This window comes from Scomber japonicus, chromosome 9 (assembly GCF_027409825.1).
Source record: "Scomber japonicus isolate fScoJap1 chromosome 9, fScoJap1.pri, whole genome shotgun sequence".
Classification (NCBI taxonomy): domain Eukaryota; kingdom Metazoa; phylum Chordata; class Actinopteri; order Scombriformes; family Scombridae; genus Scomber; species Scomber japonicus.
This window is the reverse complement of record NC_070586.1, coordinates 19705511-19729566: the sequence shown is the minus strand read 5'-3', so window position 1 is coordinate 19729566 and position 24056 is coordinate 19705511. Positions and strand designations below refer to the sequence as shown.

The following is a 24056-nucleotide window of genomic DNA, read 5'->3' as shown; positions in this document are numbered from 1 at the left end:
ATGCACCCACACTGACATTTACATGTAAGTACATACAATCTAACGCTGTCACACATGCTGCACTTATTAAGATGTAATTCATTCATTAACTTCCAGCACTAATCTCTGTGTCTGCAGTTGTAAATTATATCACATCTCACATTTTGTCATCATTGTACACTTAACACTTGCTTTTTATAAAGTAAGAACTGAGAAAACTTACACATATGGGAGGATTTACCTTCCCAGAGTGTGAGCTCTGGATTAATATTCAGGTAGAAGAATACACTCACTTTCACTAACTTGTACTACTCTGTACAGGTACTTGAATCCACCTAACATACTGTAGTGCAATTGCATACATATTCATTATCAAGTCATGTATTATTAATCTCTGTGCAACCACACGATTGAGCTCAGGCCCCTTTTCATGCCACCACCTGGTCATAGTCTAATGAACGCTTTTAACACCCAGAGACAGTCAGATGTCCTGGAAGCACACAGATGAGTCACACACTCAGGGAACAGATTGAACTACAAACACAATCTGCTGTGTACTGTTCCCACTTTCTCTTGCTGCCACCACAGGCTGTAAAGACACACAGGTAGTTATGACCTTTGTCTGTAAAGGTAGACCCAACTGCAAAAGATGTATTTAAAGTGGAGAGGATGACTTTGTGCAAAGCTAAACAGTGTTTGAATGTCAATGATTATCTCGAGGCTATATAGGTGCAGAAACTATGATACGCAGATCTTCTCATCCAGGACAAAAATTCTATCAAAAAATTAATTGAATGCTTTTGGAGCTTACAAAACAACCTACAATGATGATAATTATGATTTACTATGAACAGGTGAATCAGCTAGGAAGTATGTGTGCCTCACATCTTTTACTGCACTGACTTGTAATACCAAGAATGTGTTGTTCTTCTTTTAAGCTTTCCTTCAACTAAGCTCCAGTAAATATACAGTAAGATGCTGCAGTGTTTGTGTGCCATAAAGATATGGTACATTTTGCATTTATTTGGATTTCACTAACAAACTGAGCAATAGACTCTCACTCATCTAGCTGACTCCTGGCTGTGACACAAACAGACTATTGAATGCCTTTCTCACATTCAACATGGTGAATTGCTGTTACTTTTGGATCAGCTCAATGCTGCTTGCCAGTAGAAATTAATATATGTTAATGTGAGATTCTCCATACCAGGGTCTACTGCTTTTGTCATGTAAAGCATGTTATGTTTCTTCCATGCCTTGGTGTTCATGATTTAATTAACAGAAGGATGCATTAATGAATAAAAGTTTGATTCTGGTTGGTCAAAACACATGACATGAATGTTGAAGCCAGATTTGTTGTAGAGATCACCTTGAACATCACCGTCTCATCACAGTCTCAATAAAAACAAAATCAAACACAATGGGCTGCTATCTTCTCTGATGAGACACAATTGTAACACAATTTTCTATTAATCACTCAACCAAAAGAAAAAAAATCCTCATCTGATTATAATTTAAAAGTGATTAGTGATTAGTTATTTTAATGTGTGTAAATTAAGTAGTTTTATATCCTTTTTGTTCTCATTCCACCTGCTGTGTCGCCACATACTCTTGTACTACTCTACTTTAAACACTAGGGGGCAGTTACACTTTACTTCTTCAGTATTATCAGCTGTCCTGATATGTGGAGGTGGGATTTATGCAGGCACAAAATATGCAACTACAAATCCCAGCAGTGTTTGGTATAAATTAGAACTTTATTATTCATTTATCATCCACCCTGCATGTAAATGAGTAGTCTGAAATCTGAAGAAGGTTGGAGATTGATTTGACACACCAGCCGTGTGTGTGTGTGTGTGTTTGCGCGCGCGCGCTGTAGGGAGAGAGAGAGGGCTGTCCTCTGTTTTTCATTCCTGCTTTTGTGTCCTCGCTCCCAGAGACCTTGTGGATTAACTGACACACAAGACACATACTCCGTCATCAGATACGTGTGTATGTGATCCATTTAAAACCTGCGTCTGTGTATGTGTGTGTTGCTGCTAGACTGAGGGGGGGTTTAATCTTCAGTGATGTATGTGTGTGTGTGTCCCTGTTCGTCTGGATGTGTGAGATATGAGAGTAGCCGAGGGGGGTTTTTTTGGATTAGAAGCTCCTAAAATATTCGCAATGAGGTTCGAAGATGAGTCACACCACAAAAACCGCTCCACTGTGCTGAGTGGAGGTGTGTGTGAGTGTGTGTTTGGCAGAGAGTTCGCAGGCGTTATGATCTTGGTCATCTCGTGTGCTTGTGTGTGTGATATCTGCCATAGGCTACTTTTGGGGACAAATTTCCGATTTAGGACCTGTTAACTGGGTTCAGCCTGGGAACAAAATCTCTGTCCCCAATTAGGAAAATGCAGATTTTTGGGTCAATGATTAGGGATAGATTTGTAAGTCAATAGTGACTGACATGTGTATGTTTCTTATTAAAATGCTAACAGACAGACCTCCTGTCTGTGTGGAGCCTAAGGTGCTTCCTCTTAATCCCTTTAATTGTTTAACTTCACCACATTTAGTGAGAAGATTGTACTGATGGTTGATGCTTTTTGACATTGGTTGGTGCTTTTTGGCAGTTGACATTAGTGCATGAAAGGTAGTTTGACACACTGAATCATATCATTAAAAAATGGCTTGCAACTAAATTAATCTTCAGGAATTTAAGGAAACCTGGCTAGACTTTTAAGAATCAATCTGAGAGCAGGTGAAACAACCTCTGTTGTTTAAGGGAAAACAGAAAGATGTGTTTGATGAAGCAGTATTCATAAGGAAAGTAGTGAACTGTCACAGCAAGCAGCCATTCTGTTGTCCACCAGCTGTTTGTTTCCTCCAAACCAAACTGATCCTGAATTATTCAAACTTTTCAGGGATTTAAGAAAAAAATGCATTTTCATATTTCTTGAAGTATATTTCTATTCTCTGTCATCACGTCAGCTCATGATATAAATATTCAAATATGCTGTCAATGTGAAGTAAAATATTTAACACAGGAATCCAAAAGTTGAGGCATGAAATATTCAACCAAAACCATTATATGTTCATTTTTATTTAAATAACCTGTGCAGCTCTGAATCAGCCAAACTGTAACTACATAACCAAAAAGCCAAATTTACTCTGTAAATGTTGCATGCCTGTAATAGGCATGTAACACAAACACATGTAAGCATAACTTAATAAGTAAAGTTTTAGTACTGTAGTTTGTTGTGTGTTCAGGTTAAATATTAATGTATGCAGGAATTGTTCCAAGGATCGCTCACTACCTTTTTCAACCACACTACACAGTCTTCATCAGAGTTAATTCAATAGTGATCATCTGATTGACATTATTTGTCAAAGGTGTGTTCACAAGATCAAAAATAAACTTTAATGCTTACATTTTTATTATCAGCTCCTCTTACTAATACCAGATTAACATGTTTCTCATGTCAAAGGTGACTTTTCTGGGCCAGTTTTTTGGAAATTAGAAAAACTTTTTTCTTGAAATATACAGTCAAAAGAACTTCCTGTGTCATGAAACTGCTAGCACATAGATTAATGTTATTTATATGCCATCAAAGTACAATAAATCCATCAATCCAAAATTTCACTCAAACATCTGTTTATTTTAATTTGATGTATTTGTGCCCAGGCAACAGTAAATCAACCCAGTACAGACACAGCAAGGCCAAATCTTCATGTCTGTTACATGTAAATATAAACTGATCTGCTTAAAATTATGTCTTAAAGTTTAACATTAAAACATTGTTCCTCATTGCTCTTTAATAATTAAGATCTACTTGAGGCATTTTGTACATCATTAGCTGCTGTCTGTGCAGACAGGTTATAGACAGGTGTACGATTTTCCACAGAAAATTCACCACACTGCACTCTGTGCAACAAAAGGCAACTTCAGGTCAAACAGCAGCCCTCTACAGGCTCATAATTCTGGTTTGCAACCCAAAATGACAGAATATACAAACCATGTGTTTTAACTGCATTGTATAATTAATGTGTGCGTTCACTGTGAAAAACAGGAATCCTCACAGTGTAAAATACTCTTGTTTGATCACTCTTGTCACCATTCCCTTGTTGTATGCTACTGGAGGTAGATATCTGTAATTGGTCACAATTCAAACCCTATGCGATAGATATTACAAGTTATGATGGCACTGAAGTAGTTTTAGCCAACTAGCTGCAGTGTTCAGAATCACAAATGCACCACAGGATCTTACAGACTCAGAAAAGAAGAAAAACTCAGAATGCCCACAACAAGCTTGTGTGGTTTTGGTCAAAATGTGCTTTAACCTGATCTTTGGATTAGAAACCTGAAAACCCTTTAAGACTACCAAACTCTTATAAACAGCTATTCTCATTGGTAGGTCATGGCCCCTGTATTTGTCTGTTGCCGAGGCTGTTGTAATGGTTTTCAACCTCTGTGGCCATATCAGCGAGGCTCCTCGCGATGTTCAATGGTAACACATTCTCTTCATCTAGCGGGGGCTCTAAAACCTCAAACTGGGAACGTAGCATGTCTTCTTTCATGTAATGTCCTTTCCGGGCCACTATCCTCTGATGAATGAGATCGTAGTCACCATATAGGAAGAGAAAAAAGACATCAGGAGGGTTGGAAAGTGGGATTCCTGGGTGTACACTGGAAAAGGAGGTGAGGGCTCTGGAACCATAGAGCAGGATCTGTCTGTAGAGGCGCTTCAGGGCGGAGCACACCACAAGAGCATCAGAGCCTGAGCTCCTTTCTCTGTGATAGCAGGACACACACACACACACACACACACACACACACACACACACACACACACACACACACACACACACACACACACACACACACACACACACACATTCACACAAAAAGTTAGCCATAAGCAGAAAATGTAAAAAAAAAAAAAAAAAAAAAATAGAGGAGAAACAAAGTGAACTGTGGGTGCAAACAGCTACAGAGATGAAGGATGTGAAGAGAAAAGTAGGATGAGTGGATTTTTAAAAAAAGAAGAGAGGGAAGTGTAACTAACGGTGAAAGAATTAAGTAAAAGAACTCTTTGATGTCGCTGTAGTCATTTTAAGAAAGGGATGGCACACTTTTCACTTACTCCCTCACCTCTTCTCTATACTTACTCCCTCACTTAATCTGTCTTTACTCTCAAACTCCCTCTCCACTCTCTCTGGTTTTCATCTCAATTTTCAAAACCATCTCCTTTTTTTTAATCATTTCCGACAATTTCACGCTTACATATCCTTATTTCACTCCATTGCTCTTCATCTCTCTCTCTCTCTCATTTCCATTTCTATCCTTACAAATGTGTGGTGTTTACCACTACAAACTATATGAGTGTGTGAGTGCATGATCACATATATATACTGTGCATATGTGTACGTGTGGTATGTTTATTTGTACCTCTCAATGACTTCATGCAGTGTGAGAAGCCAAGGCATTCGGTCCTAAAAAGACAAACAACAACATAACTACCATTAGAATTTTGTTGTAAACAGCGTGCATTCAGGGTGGCAACTTTGAACTTTCATTTGTTTCAGTTAGTGGATTTATTCCATCCTTGTCAGCTCTTAAATTTGTTAAGAAATGTTTTAATCTCTGTGATATTATAGCTCGCCTGTAGTTTCCTTCAATAATCTAAGTTTAAATTCAAATTATAAAACAAATCAGAGGTTTTTTTGGATAGGCTGCCCAGGAGGCAAAACACGGCCTTGTTAGGGAGTCACTAGCTGAAAAGATAAAGAAGCAGAAAATTAAGGAGAAATTAGCCAAAAACTAATATAACAACTCTGCTCCTCCAAAAAAAGATTCAATCCAAACATGATGGTCTCTCTCTATCCACCATTTACAGTTGCAGTTATGTGTTTTAAAACATTTTTAAGTGTGTGAAATGTATTATCACTGTTTACATTGGATCAGACTAGTCAGAGTTAGACATCACAATATTATATATCGCCAATATTTTCTGTTTAATTGTGTTAACTCAAAGAATGTTACAAAGAACTGATCAGGAAATCAAACAGAAATCAGATCAGCAGACATTGCAGCACAAACACATCTTTGATTACACTGCAATCAGAAACACAATCAATTCTAATTTAGTTAGAAAGCTGAACTGGGGTCATATTCTTATCATACTGTGTACTCAACATGAAGAACTGAACTCAAATGATAGGAATCACATTATCTTATATTCAGGCTTCTGAGCACCTCCTGTTTGGTTATGCCAACCTCAACCTGCCAACTCTGATACTGGCCTCAAAGTCACATTTTTGCCAAAGCCTAGCACCAATACTGACTTTGCATTTTGCTTCACTGAATCCTGAAACCGCCAACTGTTGAGTGTTTTTTACAACATGCCAAGAGATTGGACAGAGCAGGTCTCTGGGTAATTCTCCCGGGCATCCAAAGCAAATTTCTGTGTGGGTGCTTATCGCCATCCATGAAACACCTCTAACAGTAAACTGCTGCCAAATGTTGGTCTGCCTGTAAGCTTGTATACTCAGCTTTGGCAGATAGCCAGTCAATTATTTGAAGGTCTCCCTTCATTTTGAAAGTCAGCATGGACAGGGAAAACATAAATATTGACCAAACAAAAATAAATGACTTCACAGGATTTTAGGCTGCTCCTCTCAATGTCTTCTTGTCTGTCTGCTTTTGTGACCTACTTATGGAATTTTCTGTTGCTGCAAGTCTGCAAGAATGATTTACTAAAACCTGAACTGGCCTGGTCTGTGAGTGCTTCACCACGAGCCATCTTCTCAATGTTGGCCTGTGGGTGAAAGTTGTCTCCTTCATGCAGGGGCCACCCCAACTGATGAGTGGAAACACACACATGTACAGGTGAGTATGACATCATACTGTGAGCAGATATGTGAATAGAGATGTATGTGTATGTGGAGGATGGGCTTAATTACCTTCTCAGATAGGAAGGCCCCTAAGGTGCTTCTATATAAGAAAAAGAGCAAAACAGAAAAGACTTAATAAAGCGCAATCATTCAAAATCACCCATTTAAACATCAAAAGTGTATTTAAAAGTTTATCTAGGGGCTAATTTGACGCTTCAGACGTGCAAACATGTCAAATCAAGTGGATATCTCTGTGCTTAATTGTTGTTACTATATTGCCATTGCAGCTCAACAGGGAAACACTGTCTGAAGAGATCATTTTACAAACAACTAACTGTGGAAGATATCCACTTGACCTGCTACTAGCTTTTAAATATATTTTTGACAATGACTTTGGATTTTGTCTCCCATTGTAAGCACAATTGTAAAGGATATTTTAATGCCCAGCATTAACAACAGGATTGAATAATTTTTTTAAATGTGACCCTGTCCTTTAATAGGCTTTCAGGCTTGTGTAGCAGTGCTACCCCTCTTTATTTAGTGTGATGATAAGTTGAATTTTTTGGGGTTTTATAATTAACCATTTGAATACGTCCGTTTTGGGCTTTGAAAATTGTGTTGAACTGTGCGTCACTATTTTGTGACATTTCATAGATGAAGTGATTTATCAGTTAATCTAAAGGAAAGATAAAATGTAGATCTATAATGAAAATACTTATTTGCAGCTCTGCTGTCGTGGATTTTGGTAACATCCCTCACAGGATTATGCTGCAGATTACAGTGTTTTTGCTGTTTTCCTCAGTGTCAGGACCAAGCTGCTTTAGCTTCAGTTAATATCACAAATCTATTGTGAGATTAATGCAGCCCAAATGAGTATCAGGGTGAGGTTGTAACATAAACCAGTGTGCTGGAACCAGTGATGTAGTGGAACATTACTGGGACAACCACCATCTTCACTGATCATCAAATAAAAAGCCAGTGATTTAAGACAAATCTTGCTTCCTTTTGCTTGTGCGGGTTTTACTCTGCTCATTGTTCTTATGTGAGATGCTTCCTTGTAAGGTTGTCCTGATACACAAAAATAAAGAGTGAACATACTTTCCACAACCTGAGACTCCCATGATGATGTAGATCATCCTGCTCAAACAAACAGGTGGATCTGCAGATGTCTAGAGGTCAGCTCCTGTTCTGAAATGGAAGAAGAAGAAAAATCACTTTATAACTGGTATGAACTAACTGCTATACTGAAGAGATGATCAGGAAACTATACACATGTTAACACTTCAACCATAGAAATATGTAGATAAATATTTTACATACAAGGACTACTACTACTGTCAGAAACATCCATCATAACATACAACTTTTTGTCAAAACATTATTATACATAATTGTTATGTAATTAATGTCATCTATGATTTTTTTTAAGTTTATTTTTATTTTTTTAGTAAAGTTAATGTGCATATTGTCTAAAACAAACACATACTTTTCTTATACAAATTGCAGCTTTAATCTCTAGTACAATCTTTCCAGAGGCAGTGTGAGGTACTTTAAATTAGGGATACACCAATGTGACTTCACTTTCAATACTGATACCCATAACTGGGCTTTGGGTATCGACCGATACTGAGTACTGATATGATACCAGTGAATAAGCTGTATGCCTTACTGTGTGGATGAGGCTGAGCTCATTCTTGTAAGAGTCAGGCTTGACTTGAATGTTGCTTTCTTCACTTTAAAAAAACAAAATGTAACCAATAAATACATAGATGTAAATATGATCCAGACATTTGAGCAGATATCCCAGATCAATATTGGTGCATCTCTACTTTAATCTTCCTTTTGTCTCCCTGTCACCCTTACAACTTCTTTCCTCCAGGGTCAAAATTGACATGGTTTGGTTTGACTTTATAAAGCATAAGTTATAAATGATCACCAAATTCTGTGTTAGGCCGTTTTAGCCAACTTATTACCACAGGTTTTACACATGTTTTTGATGATCAATGGGCCTCATTTAAATGAAAGTATACTTCATTTTTGAGTTAAGTCTGCTTTCGTCCTGGGTCAAAATTGATCTGAGGACAACTGGAGAGGTGAACTCAGTTAATAAGTAAGCGGAATCAGGTGCTTTTGACTGGTGTCCCACATGACCCCAAGTACTTGGTATTTATATAAAGCACAAATTAAAACAGAACAGAGAACAATGATATGAAGTCATGAGGAGCAAACTAAATTGAAAAAGTCATGAAAAAATGTAATTAAGCACCTGTGACCCTCTGTGGGTCCCCCAGTCCTCCTGTTAAAATGAATGAACTGGTGGTATATCAGGTGTCCGGAGCTACTGGTATTTAGGTCCTCGTATGCATACTACTTACGCAAAAAAGTATTATGAATCTAAATACAACGCCTACCAAGCATACGACATACATTGTACCATTAAATATTAGTTCTTATTTTACCTAAACCTGCTCTCCTCTCACATCTTCTCACGGGAAAATACAGTGAAGCATTGAGCAGAATCCAGTGAGTGTGTCAGGTGTTCCTGCTGAATCAGATGTGATACAATCCCATGAAAGCCGGATACTCCTGCTTCAGGAACTCGGATCCGCTTGGACCATGGCCGCCGGTTGTTTTGCTGGAACACGTGATGACGCACGAAGCACGTCCACTACGTCCGCAATTAGAGTGACGTCGTTCCGTACCGCGCTCAGCTCATGTTGCAGCTAAAACACCTTTGGTTTTATTATTGATGGAGCTCAAATGTTTCCACTGTTCGCGGCTTCATCTATTATCAGATTTTTTTATGTCATCTGAACTGTTGTAGAATTTTGATTTGAGTTAGATGTTGATGTTTGACATCTCACTATATTGAACAGAAATTCACGTGATGCACAAATTAAATGCAATGCAATTTTGAAGTGATGATGACGGTGTAACCTATAGGCTATGCTTAAGTCTGTGAATCAGAAGATTTTTTTTGCATAATTGTTTTATCAATAGCCCACAAAATAATGGCTTTAGAGAGCTCACCGCTTGTTTAGTTATAGCCTAAAACATATAAAAGAGAATACAGCAAAAAAAAAAAAAAAAACAATTTTAAAAAACTATCTAAAAACCCGTAACTATATCGTTTTTTTCTGCAATTACGATCACATGCACTTCTGACATCACACGTGGGATCATAATTGCAATGTGCAGGTCCTGCTTAAATAAGGTAGAGCGAGCAAGAGAGAGAGAGACCCTCCTGTAGACACATCAGTGGGCAGGCAGGAGACGGATGCAGGCTCTCCTCCCTCCCGATCTGTTACATCCATCCATTCTTTTATCCATCCATCCATCTCTCCATCCACCCTGTTCATTCCCAAGGGCGTCACAGGGGGTGACAAGACCTGACTGAAAGGCACATGTATGTGCGTATGTGCGTGCGTGAGCCCTGCGTTTATGTAGCCTACGTCTGCTCTGCTGCCTGTGGATCCGCTGACATGAGGAGCTGAAACAGGACCGACAGAAGGATGAAAATGCTTCGGTTTCGCAGCCCCAGCATCCGCTCCTTGGACCAGGAGGTCCTCTGCACGATCCGGTTACTGGACGACTCCGAGGTCTCCTGCAGCATCCAGGTACACGAAAGCAGCATCTCCACCTTTGTGCTTTGTGGTTATTACAATAATCACGTGGATGCGACAGAGAAATGTCCTTTAAGTATATTCTTGTTTTAATGTTTTTATGGCCCCATATTGATTGTTATTCTGATTCAGTTATTCTTCGACCATTTTGAACGCATTTCTGCTGTAGTTTCCATGCTGCTTTGATTTACTGGAGAGGTTGCATGCTTTGCTCAGTATGCAGCCTATATGAGATAGCTGTGTAATGAACAAAAAACAAAAGGTGATCCTGATGCAGAATATTAACTGGGGCTATATATGTGTGCTTGTGTGTGTCCATGCTGGGTCCGAGCAAAATGTCACTCACGGATAGAAGTTAGGATGAAGTTTCATTCACTGCACAGGCAATGATGGAGCTCAATGGGTGTGGTGATAGTAATGATGAGGAGGACAGAGAGGAGAGCTGTTTGGCTTATTGATTGCAATCAGTCAAGCTCTCTCTCTCTCTCTCTCTCTCTCTCTCTCTCTCTCTCTCTCTCTCTCTCTGTGTGTGTGTGTTTGTTGTGTGTGCTTTTTCTCATGTACAAAGATGATAAGACATCAAGTGTCACTGCCACAACCAAGACAGTCCCTTCTGTGTAGCAGCCATGATAAACGCCTATATTGTGATGCTACAACCAAGGCTGTTTTGATTTATTGTTGAAGTGGTGACATTTTGGAAAAAAGTTTTATCTGATATGGATATACTTTTGACTACTTTGTTCAAATCCATGAATTAACAGCTACAAACCTAACAGAGACTAAATGAAGAACAGACGACATCCACAAATAATTTAACTGAGGTAGTCAAATGTTGATTCCTATACTTTGACTGATTAAAGAGCAATACATCCCCACAAAACTTGTTTTTATAAGAAGTCACACTGAATAAAACAATATTTATTATGTGTGCTGGTGGACGTTTTTATATCATAACCTGTTTGTCTGCCACGTGAAATAAGCAGTATGAGATCTTTCTGAGATGCTTGAAGATACAATAATGGCTGTACTAAGATACACCAGAAAACAATGCTCAGTATAAAAAGCAAGTTGACGAAGGTGTAGAAAATAACTTAAAATAGCATTATCTGTTCCTACTGTTAAACTCCTAGATCTGTGTTTCTGGATTGACATTGATGCCTTGGATTTAAGATTCATGGTCAACTTAGAAAAGCCACCAAGTAGCTGATACTCAAACCACCACCTCAAAGCTGAAGTGCAGCCAAAAAAAATGGACATAAAAGAATTACCTGATCACTGGATCCATTAGAGACAGATGAAATATTTAAACCTCTTTGGCTGCCCAAACAAAGGAAAATATAAGTTTTCCCCTCTGCTTGCACAAACAAATTAGATCCTGTGGGCTGGCGGTGTAGATCCTGCAGGCTCCAAGGCCCTGAGCTGCAGCTGCTGCCAGAGAGGTAAAAAATAAAACCTGTGACTCTGCCAAATTATGACTCATAATTATAGCGCACATATATGTTTAGTAAAGGGAAAGTGCAAAAAAATATGCATGCCAACATATAGAAAGATATGAATGGACACTTTGCTATTCGGTTCTTAAATTTTCAGCATTGCACCAAATTCTTCAGAGCAGCACTGCTTGTTGACAACACATTTAGCTGAACAGAGTTGGGAACGCCATGAGTGAGCGCAGGTCTGGGCAGCACCTCATCTCCTCCTGAGCTGCCTTCAGAAGAAGTTGGCAGCTGCCTGGGCCGCGTTGTCTGACCCTGAAGGACCCTAAAACACTCGCAGCATGTCAAACAAACGGTCTCGCTGGTCTTCTGCATGTACCCAATCAATGATTTACAAAACGCCATTAAGTGTAGAGAAAGGAAGAGGGAGGAAGGCAGAGAGGAGTGGTGTCTGTTTCTTTGCATTTTTGCGCTCACATGCTTGTATATACCTGCGTGCTCGTGTCTTTGAGAGCACAAAAGTGTGTTCGGCAGTGCGTACACGTCTGGGAATATTTAAGTGCGCCTTTTCACCAGGAGTTGCGTGAATGCAAGAGTCCAACATTGTGAGGGTGCCTGTGTGCACTTTTAGCTGTGTGTCTGTGTATATGTGCTCGATAACGAAATGGACATTTAATATTTCTAGCTGACTGCATTTTCCAGAGCTTTCTTTAATGGCTTTGTGTTCCGGTGCTGTGCTGCTCCTTCCTACATATTTCATGACATCCTGTGCTCCTCATGCTACGCTTCTGCTGCTTAACAACAGCACTTCTCCTCTTTCAAGTGTACAGAGACTTCCATCTCTTATTTTATCTGCTTACTTTTCTCTCAATCTCTCTTATTTCGGTTCTGCTTGTGCTGAATATGTAGGTCATGCAGCAGTAGATTGAACACCATTAAAATGTTGTGTGACAAAATTGTTCTCAAATTGCGCTTATAAGTACCTCACAACTGGATAGCTTGTGTAATGTGAGCATGCGATGCCCTTATTTCCTTTAACTCTCCTCTTAGGCACCACATCTTGACTTTGCATAAAACATGGGTGGATTACCGAGCACCCCTTGGCGCACAATGCATGGTACCCTGATTAAATGAGGACTTTAAATGTCTCGAAAAAGCTACAATAAGTGTGAATATTTCTATGGCAATAGACAAAGCATCTTTTGGCATACAATAGATTAATTTATGGCTGGAATGATCACTGTGTAATATGTCTCATTACTGTAAGTGCAATAATAACAGCAAGGCAATTCAAAGGGCAAAAATGTATTAAGAATAGATATAATAGAAACATAAGGTGATATAAAATACACACAAACGACTAAAAACAGAATATAAAATGAGCTCTAATAAAATACAGAACATACAGGAGAAGATGTGAATGAATACTCACAAATATGATTGAATAAAAAGCAGTGACAAACTGAAAAGTTAAGTTTAGGCTTGATTTAAAAAGAACTAATAGACTTCTGATTTCTGTAAGTTTGATCCAGAAGAGTTCATTTTTGCAGTGACATTTTGACATGATTGTGTGACCAGAAGGCAGCATGGGTGAAGTGATGTTGTTATTTAGTTTGAAGTGTCCCTGGACACAGTAAGATTTAAAGAAATGTTAAAAAGAAGTAAAGTAATTAAAAAAAAAAAAAAGTTTATGATCAATTCTATTCTGGTGAAGAAATGTGGAAGAAAGGAGCAGGGGGAAAATGAGAGTGTATGAAAAGAAAAGCTGACTATGTTTCTTCTATTATTGTCCTGGATATTTATATTTATTTAGGTGCATAGCATTGTTTGAAAAAAGATTTCCGGTCCTGTGTGACAGGAGCAGCGACAGCCTACAGCACAGTGTAATTATTTTTAAGTCGTTTACTGTGACACTAAGAATAGCTTGACAGCAGAGTATAATGCAGGTAGAGAGGCTGTTTGTGTATGTGTGTGTGTGTGTGTTTCCTTGTGTGTATGCACCCAGGTGTGTGTGAGTGTTGTATGTGTGTCTACAGCCTGGGGGGTGATCGTGTCCAGCCTGCTGCTCTCATGTTCAGTGGTAATGTTAAGTCAGACCTGCTGCAGGATATACACGTCAAGATCAATACACAGTAACCTCCTCTGCTTTCTGCTCCTCTCCCCTTCATCATCCACTCTTTTTCTTGTCATCTTTCCATCGTTCATCTTCTCTTTGAATTCCCCTCCCACTTTTTGCTCTCTCTTTCACCCCACTTATTCTCCACTCCACTTTCAACTTTCCTCCTCTGACCACCTTTTCTCACTTTCTATTTTTACATCTCTAATCTTATATCTTCTTTCGTCCTCCTCTCTCTCTCTCTCTCTCTCTCTCTCTCTGTCTCTCTCTCTCTCTCTCTCTCTCTCTCTCTCTCTCTCTCTCTCTCTCTCTGTCTCTCTCTCTCTTTCTCCATCCTCCTTCTTCTCTGTGACACATCATATATAATTAAGCGATATCACTGTTCTTCATGAGGCCAACATCAGTCAGCTGTCAGCGATGCTCTACACCACCACTGTGTGTATGTGTGTGTCTCTGTGTGTGTGTCTGTGTGGAGGGTGTGGTAACCATAGCTCACTTGCATGAAAGATTTAAATGTAGCCACTGAGCCAAAGTTGTGCAATTACGGACATCAATTCACTAGAAATTACTGCATGGCAATGAAATAGCCAATAATAACTGGAAGTATATTGAAAGCTTGATATATATCCTGCTGACTGCTCTGTTTCTTTTTTTGTGCAGGTCACCTTATCAATACATCACTGATACAGTCTGTTTCTAAAAATGCATATGGATTTGTTTTTTTGCTACATTTGACTTACAAGTTGGGGTGTGTGTGTTGCTTGCCTTTTATTTAACATAATTGTGTGTGGCTGTGTGTGTGTGTGTGTGTGTGTGTGTGTGTGTGTGTGTGTGTGTATTACAAAGGTAGCGTAGCTGGTGTGTGAGCAATGCTGAGGCAGTGCTATTGTTTTCAGCTTGTAGGCATTCTTTGGAGCAAGTTATAAATAGCTTCGTTCTTCTATTCTTATCCTGCTTGCCGGCGCCTCTTTGATGCTCCTCCGAAGATGACTAAAGAGAAATAATCCTTTTTCTGACTTTTGTTTGCAACTGAGAGGAGGTAGAGCGATGAGACGACTAGATAGAAGAGGGAGACATCAAAAGAAAAGAGTGAAAGAGAGATAGTTGATAAAATGACAAAATGTGGGGTGACATGTTTGGTCGCAATGTGTGAGCTGTGAGAATGATGGCAAAAAAATCAACAGGCTGTAGGAAGGAACAGACGAGGAAACATGGTGGAATGGCTGCGGACGAAGAACAGATTAAGCAGATTAAAACATGAAACAGATTTCAAATGAGACTGGCAGAGCAGGCAGATTTTGAAAAATGAAGACAAGGTGGCAAAAAAGAAGCAAAGCTAAGCCGGGAAAGAGTAAAAAAAGGCCAATTGTTGATGGAAAATAATCTACGAAAAGGTAGAAAGCTGAGAAAAAAAAGGCAAAAATGAACTGCAGAGAAAAGTGAAATTAGAGTAAAGTATGTCAGAGCTCATCCGTGTAACTGATTGATATTCAGTGTCTTGCTCAAGGACACTTCACCATCAGATTATTCTGTTCAAGGACGGTCTCCTTCCACCAGCCAGGAGATGACCACTGCATACTGAGAATGGTAAATGGACTGTACTTATATAGCGCCTTTCTAGTCTTTACAACCACTCAAAGCACTTTACATTACATCTCATTCACCCATTCACACACATTCATACACTGATGGCAGGGGCTACCACACAGGGTGCCAACCTGCTCATTAAGGGGACCCGCTCTACCTCCTGAGCCACAGCCGCCCAATGAGATATTGTCATACAACAAGCACAATTACAGCACAAAGGTCTTGTTTAGTAATGAATGCATGCCTTTATTTACAACTGAGAAGTACATAGTTACTTGTGAAGAAATAATTTAATCAAATTCTGTGAGTCCAGACAGCATGTTCCACACAACCTCCAACATCAAGCTGCTGTAGCGTCACTTCAGTCACATCTTCAAGTATGGAGAGAAAACTGTAGGTGTCAACAACATCTTTGAAGCTGTGCATTATATTCAGCACAGACTGTTCTTCATGTTTGTGTAATTACGTCATCATCATTGTCTGAGTGTGCATATGTGATGTATTAACCCCTTGTTGGATGCACACATCATTACCCGTTGCATCACACTGCGTTATACGTTATACAACAGAAAAATGAGAGCGAGGTAGTGACAAGTACACACAGACACAGATGTTTATTTATGTCAAAAACAAACAAACAGGTTCACACTCTGCCTCTTTTTCTTCTTTTTTACACTAAAACACACAGAGCCTCTTTCTTCTTCATGGATTGTTTGTCTGCCACAGAAACTTGTACATCCTGTGGCGCAAAGATAAGACAGCTGCTTCAGCGCTCCCACCATGTGCATTGGCGGTGCTGTAGCTACAGCCATGCCATCATCATCACAGCTCTCCTCTTTCTCTCTCTCCTGTCATCCTGTGAGTTAGTGTCCAGCTGTACATTGAGTGAGAGTGATGAACATCCATTATAACAGAAACTGCTGCTCCTCCATCCATATATTGATCATTTATGGCTTTACCGCTAAACTTATTAGGCTGTGTGTCCAGCTGGGAACCCAGTGTGTGTGTGTGTGTGTGTGTGTGTGTAGGTGTACATGACATGTTTTATATCATGTGTGTTAATTTATGCATGCCTTTGTGCCCACGCTGTGTGTGTGTGTGTGTGTGTGTGTGTGTGTGTGTGTGTGTGTGTGTGTGTGTGTGTGGGCGTGTGTGAAAGACAGGGAGAGAGCGAAAGAGAGAGAGAACATGTCTCTGTAGTATTACAGGTGATTATAAGGTAATTGGTTTTTCTCCTCCCTCTTGGGGACAAGGTCACAGTCACCGTAGTATGAGAGCTCTTCAAAGGGAAGGCAGGGATTATCCCTTTGATATGTACACATTTTTAGAACAAGTCAAAGTATTCTGATCTACTGTACCGTCTTAAATGTATACTATTATCATATGTTCAAACTTCACTAAATCCCACATAAACAAAAATGTTAACAAAATAAATCATTAATATAGGAAATGACCACTGATCATCTTAAATGTATACTGTTATCATCTGTTCAAACTTAACTTAATCAAACATAAATAAAAAAGTTATCAAAATAAATCATTAATATGGGAAATGACCGCTGATCACTTCAAAGTATAGCAGGAACAGAGAAGTTAGTATTTATATGGCACTTTTTGAAAAGAAAAAATACAATGTGCTTCACAATTAAAATAACTGAGCACAAATTACTAAACAGCAAGGATTGTAACTGGCACAAGAACAAGATAGATTTAAAACAGAATGAAAATAACAGCCTTAAACTTAGGAAAACCAAAGGAATATAAATGAGTCTTTGAACTTTTTTCTTCTTCAGGAAATGTTAAGTCCATATAATAATAATAATAATAATAATAATAATAATAATAATAATAATAATAATAATAATAATACATTTTATTTGATGGCGCCTTTCAAGTCACCCAAGGTCACAAGTCTGTTTTATTTATATGCCCCAAAAGCAGACATTGGCCTCAATGACTTTACAATCTGTTCAACATCATGGTATAAGGGAAAGGGAATAAAAGGAAGAATGGAGAAACAGATGGATAATTTTAGGTGAATAAAGTGCAGGTATATGAAGAATGTGAATCAAATAAAATGTTTGCAACCTGCAGAGGCTTCCAAGCAGTGGCAAAACATTCAAACTTCCACTGTGTCACAAACACTTAGATATTCCCTGATATCAGACAGAATTGTGAGCTTAACATGGTGGAGTGTTTGGATTCAAAGGTATGGACTTAGGCAAAGTTGGATATTCCAGTAGTAAGAGGTTAAGTGTCCAAACTTCAATAAAAAACGATGTCATCTACTCTCCTTTTCTTGCCATGCGTTGATGATGATGATGATGATAAGGAAGTCCATGAGTCTGTAGCTCCAGGCAAGAGTCCATTACTGCTGTGGCTCAGTGGTTGAAGATGTTAAACTTAACTGACTCTGTTATGCAGCTCATGAGATCAATACTATACTGGAGCTGTGTGTGTTTCAATCTGATAAATCATCTTGACTCTTCTTTTTCCACTGCGTCTTTCAATTTTCCCTTTCAGATACAAAACAATGGCAGCGTGGATTTACTACTCACTAACTGCTTACTGATAAATGGTGTGATGATGGGAGGTTACTACAGACAGGGGTGGTGGTGAGGTCAAACACATCTTTCCAAAGGTTTCTCTCCTTAATATAAATTGGATGCGCTCCATAATTCAGCTCCCCTGCTGAAGTGTTTGATCCCCTGCTTCTTACTTCCAATGTTGTACTCAGCGTAGCCTCAGAAGATGATTTGTATTTCAATCCTGTCTCTCTAGCTTATTTTTAAAATCTGTTTTAAGATATTACTATGCACACTTTACTAGCTGTTTTTTCAAGGAGTCTAGTCTTTGAAATTGACCGAACCCCACTGACCACCGGTGGAACATTACAAACTCTTGCTGTGCGACCAAATATTGAGAGAATTTTATTTTCAATTTTATTTCAATTCTAAAATATGGAGTATGTCAGTCTGAACTTGAAAATGTTTGTAAAATGATGCAGGAACTGTCTGTAATATTTCCTTTTGATGGAATAATTCAGCCATAAGCACATACAGTGTTGGGGTTGAATATTTTTCTCAGTGTAAATAACATTTAACTTCAAAAGTTAGAGCAAGCCAGCAGAGAGTGTATTTATGAGTCAGTCAGAGAGTGGAATAAGATGATTTAAAATGAAATGAAAGGATGTTAAATGGATAAAAAGGTCATGTGGATGAAAAGTATGCATGGAAATGTGCCTCTACATCCTAGTAGAGAAAAGAAGAGAAGAGGAAAGGGTTTTTAGCTTTTTTTTCTTCTGCATTGCTTTTCCCACACCCAGCATCCAGCATATTGATCTGTCTCTGTTGTATCCTGGTCAAGCCTCTGCATCGATCCAATCATTGACTCGAGGGGTCGACTTTTTGGTGGTAAATATAAACTGGCTTTAGTGATACTGCCACTGTTAATAACAGGAGAACAATGTTGTCACACATACACAACAGCCTGCTTACCCACTTGCCTTAATTGGCAAATAAATTGGCAAATTGATCCACTAACATCTTAAATCTCAATTTCCCTGAAGTGTAGCAGTAGTGAAAGCAGAGAAAATGCATGGATTAGTGTAGCATTTGTCTTAATGCCAGGCACTAGGTTTTAAATTGGTTTGTGTGGAGGCAAAGAGGTGCATATCTTTATCTTTAAAGTCCCACTCCTCTCTCCATCTCCACTCCGTCACTCCCTCTCTCTGTGTGCAGATGGGAGGGTGTGTTTAGTTTCCTCGCTTAAGGAATTTAACGCTCTTTCACCTCACAGCGTTTTCAGCTCGGCCAGTTAGGTATGCCATTTCATGTAATGAATCACGTTGAAGTCAATGAGGACCAGTCATAATTGAGCTGGCATGCATATTAATTAAACAACATGCAGCGTTTAACTGGGCCATGGAACCCAGGGTCCTAGTGCATGACTCAGAAGAAGTTCTTCACCAGCTTTCAATGATTTTAATACTGGGTAATTTACATATTATTATATAATTTAATCTGATCGCCTAATTTAGATTAAAGTTAATTCCCAGTCGATCTGTGAAAAAAACAAACGTTACTTAACAACATGAACTGCTGTAAGATATTTATAGAATGTCCCTCTAACCTTTTGGAATAAGAAACATTTCATTCCTCAGCATGATACAGATAGAGATTTTTAACTTGTTTCCAAAGCAACTTCTCTAGGCTCAATTTGTAGTTTTATTATCAGTTATTATTATCTACATTTTCTGTCATTATTTTCCCATGATTTTTTTTTCTGACACAGTAATGCATTTATATTTTTTTATAATTTTTTTATAATTTTTTTGTGTCATACAAAACAAGCAAGGAGATAGTATGTCATTCCTGGTCACCATCTTTGTTCGCAGTAGGAAGAGTTAGGGTTAAAAGGGAAAAGGGTTGAATATATTTAAAGAAGCTATAATCAATCATTTTTTTATCATAACAATGTATCAAATGGCAATGTATTGTCAGAGGTGTCTGATTAACCTACAATTAACATCAGACACTGCAGCTCCCCTCAGCTTTATAGAGCTTCATAGCGAATTTCAGCTCATTGTTGAGCTGTCCAACTGCAACATTACAGCTTTGGTACACTCTCAGCATACTTATAGTTTTGTCTTTTGGCCACAGCAGGCATCTGTTTTCAGGGAAAAAGCTCTAAAACCTGCTGTAAACCATCTTCACAGTAGCAGAAACAAACGCACAGACACAGCTAACAAACTGGTGAACATAGTGGAGCATTTAGTGGCTAAAGAGCCAGATATTTTTGTCAAGAATTGGATGAATAATAATGTTGTTTTCTTACTGCTGGATGTGTAAATAAGCTGTTTCCTAACATGTCAGCTTTATAAGATAGTGTTCTGTTTACAAGTTGTTTCTGCTGTTCCCAAAGTGACCAAAATAATCAGGTAAGTATCCTGTAAATACCTTAAAAGCAGCAGCAGTGTTGTTGAACAACCTTCTGAGTTTTTGAAGCACCAGCAAGGGTTTATTTTTCAGAAGAACTGATACTTAGCTCTGTGACTCAAATGTAATGATAAAAGGCACAGACATAGGTCAGGTTTGATCATGAATTGTGCGTGATTCCACTCCACAGTAGCAATTTATGGAGGTCAAAGCTAGCAAAAGTTTTAGTGAATTCAAGACACATGTAGGAATGAATAATTGATTGTAAATGTGTTTTTATATTAGGCATGCTGATGGTTTTTCAGACCTCTTTCTATTTTAGTCTGCTCAGTTTGTGTGTGGACTCAGCTGGCTGCGAAAAGGTTGTTTTTTCTTGACAAAACGTCAGAGGACAGACAGACAGACACGCTCGAGGACACACACGTCAAAGTGCACTTTGCTCCTGCAAAACTGAATACACTCTTCGCCGAGGCTCTGTTTAAAGTGTGTATGTGTCTGTGTGTTCAAGTGAAGCAGAGTGAAGAGCACTGTGCCATCATTAGGTGAGATCATGTAGAGACAGGATGACCAGGTTAATTATTAATGCCCAGCCTTTGGAAACATAAAATATGTATTCAGCCCTTGTTGGACATGACATAGACTCTTTATATCTCTCTTCCTCACTCTGTCTGTCCCTCTCTTCCTCGCTCATTTTAGTCAATCTTCCGATATTTCTTGCATTCACTCTTTTTTTAGCTCCGTCTTTGCCTGCTCTCCGTTTCAGCCTCTCAGCGTGTTTGGCCCTGGTTCACTCTCTGTCTACTCTGTTGTCTTTCTTCTCTCTTGGCATCAGTCTGCCTCTCACGAGCATCTGCCCTGAGAACCAGACAGAGGAAAGGTGTCGTTTGATTGTCTGTCTACTCTTCAGATTTAACAGCTTAGTATCACTGTTGTCACGGATCAACCCAAAATCCTAAAGAGTTGTAGACAGATACACGCAAACCCACAAACACACAAATACTGATGGAGACATGCAGCTTACATGGACAAGGCGTTTTTACCTGACTCACACACACACACTATAGGCAGGTCAGCATGAATACACAAATGATCATAGCTACACCCCCACAGGCAGACACACTTGTTTCACCCCTTACTTGTGCCACAGTGATATAACAGTAAACCTGAACCAGCCAATAGGGACATCATGTCTGAGAGATCACCCACAGCTGATCGTTGCTGCGGTGATATAACAAGGGTCAGCAGGGACATGCCTCTAACTGTGCAGATTTTAAATACAGAGAAATAAATATAAATACACCAACCTTGTTTGTTTGAGTCTGACATTCCATCAGAAAAATGGCTGAGCAACTGGGAACGGTGGTTAATTAAATATTGATATGATAATGTGCACTTGAATTGTATATGCGTGATTAGCCTATATGTGAACTACTTCTGTGTATTGTGTATTGTGTACTTGTTTTATTTTTAATTTATCTTCATTGTTTGTTGAATTGACCTGGATTTGTCAGCTGCTTTTATATGAGCTTGTTCTTTCCACGACTGCTTAACCTGTGTTTTCGCTGCTTTGATTGGTAAAGGGCAGTTGCACTCAAAAACATGTCATAGAGGCCAAAATCTGAGCATAGAAAGGTGCGATGGCCAGACCGAAAGACTGATGTGAGTGTTCATTTATGAGATCTTTACTGTATTCATTGTTGTAAATGTAATTGAATTTACAATTATTCACCTGGAGGCTTGATATGACGACTTCAGCTGGTTCAATTTTGTGGTTTGTGCTTCCGTATTCTGGTAATTGTTTTGTTCTAAATTTGGTCTTGAAGTGGTGTTTATACGTTACCATCATTCTTTTTTTGTAATTGCTTTTTTTTAGTAAAGCATTTTTTTCTTCATCAGCTGGAGCTCCTTGCTAACTATTGCAACTAACAGGTAGCTGAATGATGAGAATGGGGGTAAGGTGATACTGATAATTTAAAGGCGTCTGAAGAAGTGTATATGATATAGGGTGAGTTCAGGTAAAGTGGGACAGTTTTTGACAAATCATGCTCTCTAGACTACATTTCAATCAGGAGAGACATGTGAATGAGGAAGAAAAAATGTTTTTTTATACTGATGATGTTGATGATTAAGTGTTGTCAAGTCTTTGGTAGTTAGATTTGAATTTGGGAACATCAGGTAAATCCCCCATGGAGTCCAGACCCGATGGTGGTGGCTGCTGATGACTCTGCTAAGACTGAGAATGCTGGTGATGAGGTTGATGAAGTGATGCACTGATGAATCTGCAAAGACTAGGTGGTGATGGGAAGGTGGTGGGACTTGCACAACACCATCATGAAAGCATAGAGGCAAAGAGGGAGAAAACATATTTAAAAAGACAGCCTCAAGATGATATGCTGATAGTGAAAGTGTGTCATTGTGCTATTGGTTAGATGTGACCAGCTGAGGTGAACATCTGATATCTTAATTGAAGCCCAGAGGAATGATAGCAAGGACATTATGAGTGAGCATGCATGAAGGATGGGAACGACAAATGGTTTCAGAAATAAAACTAAAACTCTTCCGGACTGAACTTTCACTAACTAGCTCCATTCGTGTGTCAAATCCAACTTAAGTGATGTTTATTTAACGTTTATTCATGACTAGATGCCTACCATGAAATGCATTTTTAATGGTAACTAAAATTAAGTTATAGCCAAAAAATATATATGACACCCTTGTTCAACAAAGTCTAATTTTCAGGTTGAGAGGGATACTGCCAGCAAAGTAGGACAGTATTTTATACATGAAATTCATCATGCATGTAAGAAAACAAATCTAGATATGTATTAATATCATTGAGTGTATTTAAATGTATATACAGTCAATGATTAATAACATTCAGTTTAGCCAAAATTACATCCATACATCCACTTTATTTTATTCTATTTTTTTCATTCAGTAGAAGTAGACGGAGGAAACAGACATTAAAACAGTAAAATGTGAATACAATTAATTAAACATGAACATTAAATATTAATTAGCACATATCTGCTATTTTTATCACTGTGCTGTTTGGGTTTTTACAATGTGTCATTCGTTCTGTTGCTGAGACATTCACAGGAAATATTTAGCTTTTTTTGTGGCTGTTATATTAACACCTACAGTGTGCTGCAATTACTGCACATAACAGATTATGTACTGAGAAATGGTGCATGACTCAAAAAGAGATGTGTCTGCTCTGTTTTGCTTATGTTGAATGGTTAGATTACTGTGTTTACCAAACATAACACACGTACAGTATATACAGGAATTTATGTTAATGTGAAATAAAGTCTGATGAGCAGTGGATGACACACATACTGCAGTCATAACTGACTGGGGGTCATGTGAGGTGCTGTTTTGGGAAGCATCGTACTGCAGTCATGATGAACCCTTCAGAGAAGTTGGCAGTACTTTGCTGTTCTGGGAATCTTCCTTTTACTTATTTTCCTCCTGTCTAAAATCTGTAGAAACATGGATTATTTAA

General features: G+C 38.6%; 2 protein-coding genes across 3 annotated transcripts in view; one reads left to right on the top strand and one right to left on the bottom strand.

The window, feature by feature from the left end:
• Positions 1 to 3080: 3080 nt before the first annotated feature.
• Positions 3081 to 9473, bottom strand: LOC128364578 (probable gluconokinase). 2 transcript variants are annotated; one of them, XM_053325138.1, is made up of 6 exons: positions 9312 to 9473; positions 7951 to 8040; positions 6922 to 6952; positions 6732 to 6818; positions 5408 to 5451; positions 3081 to 4750 (listed from the first exon to the last, which is right to left on the bottom strand). In XM_053325138.1, exons 2-6 carry the CDS (start codon positions 7986 to 7988, stop codon positions 4375 to 4377), a joined length of 576 nt encoding a protein of 191 aa, XP_053181113.1. In that variant the 5' UTR covers positions 7989 to 8040; positions 9312 to 9473; the 3' UTR covers positions 3081 to 4374. The 2 variants fall into 2 exon arrangements, with proteins under 2 accessions (XP_053181113.1, XP_053181115.1); XM_053325140.1 differs by having other exon boundaries at positions 7951 to 8035.
• An 891-nt stretch (positions 9474 to 10364) lies between these two features.
• frmd3 (FERM domain containing 3) overlaps positions 10365 to 24056 on the top strand; it is a 49647-nt gene continuing 35955 nt past the window's right edge. Inside the window, exon 1 of the mRNA XM_053325156.1 lies at positions 10365 to 10469. Within this exon, the coding sequence (XP_053181131.1) occupies positions 10365 to 10469 (105 nt within the window). The remainder of the gene's footprint in view (positions 10470 to 24056) is intronic.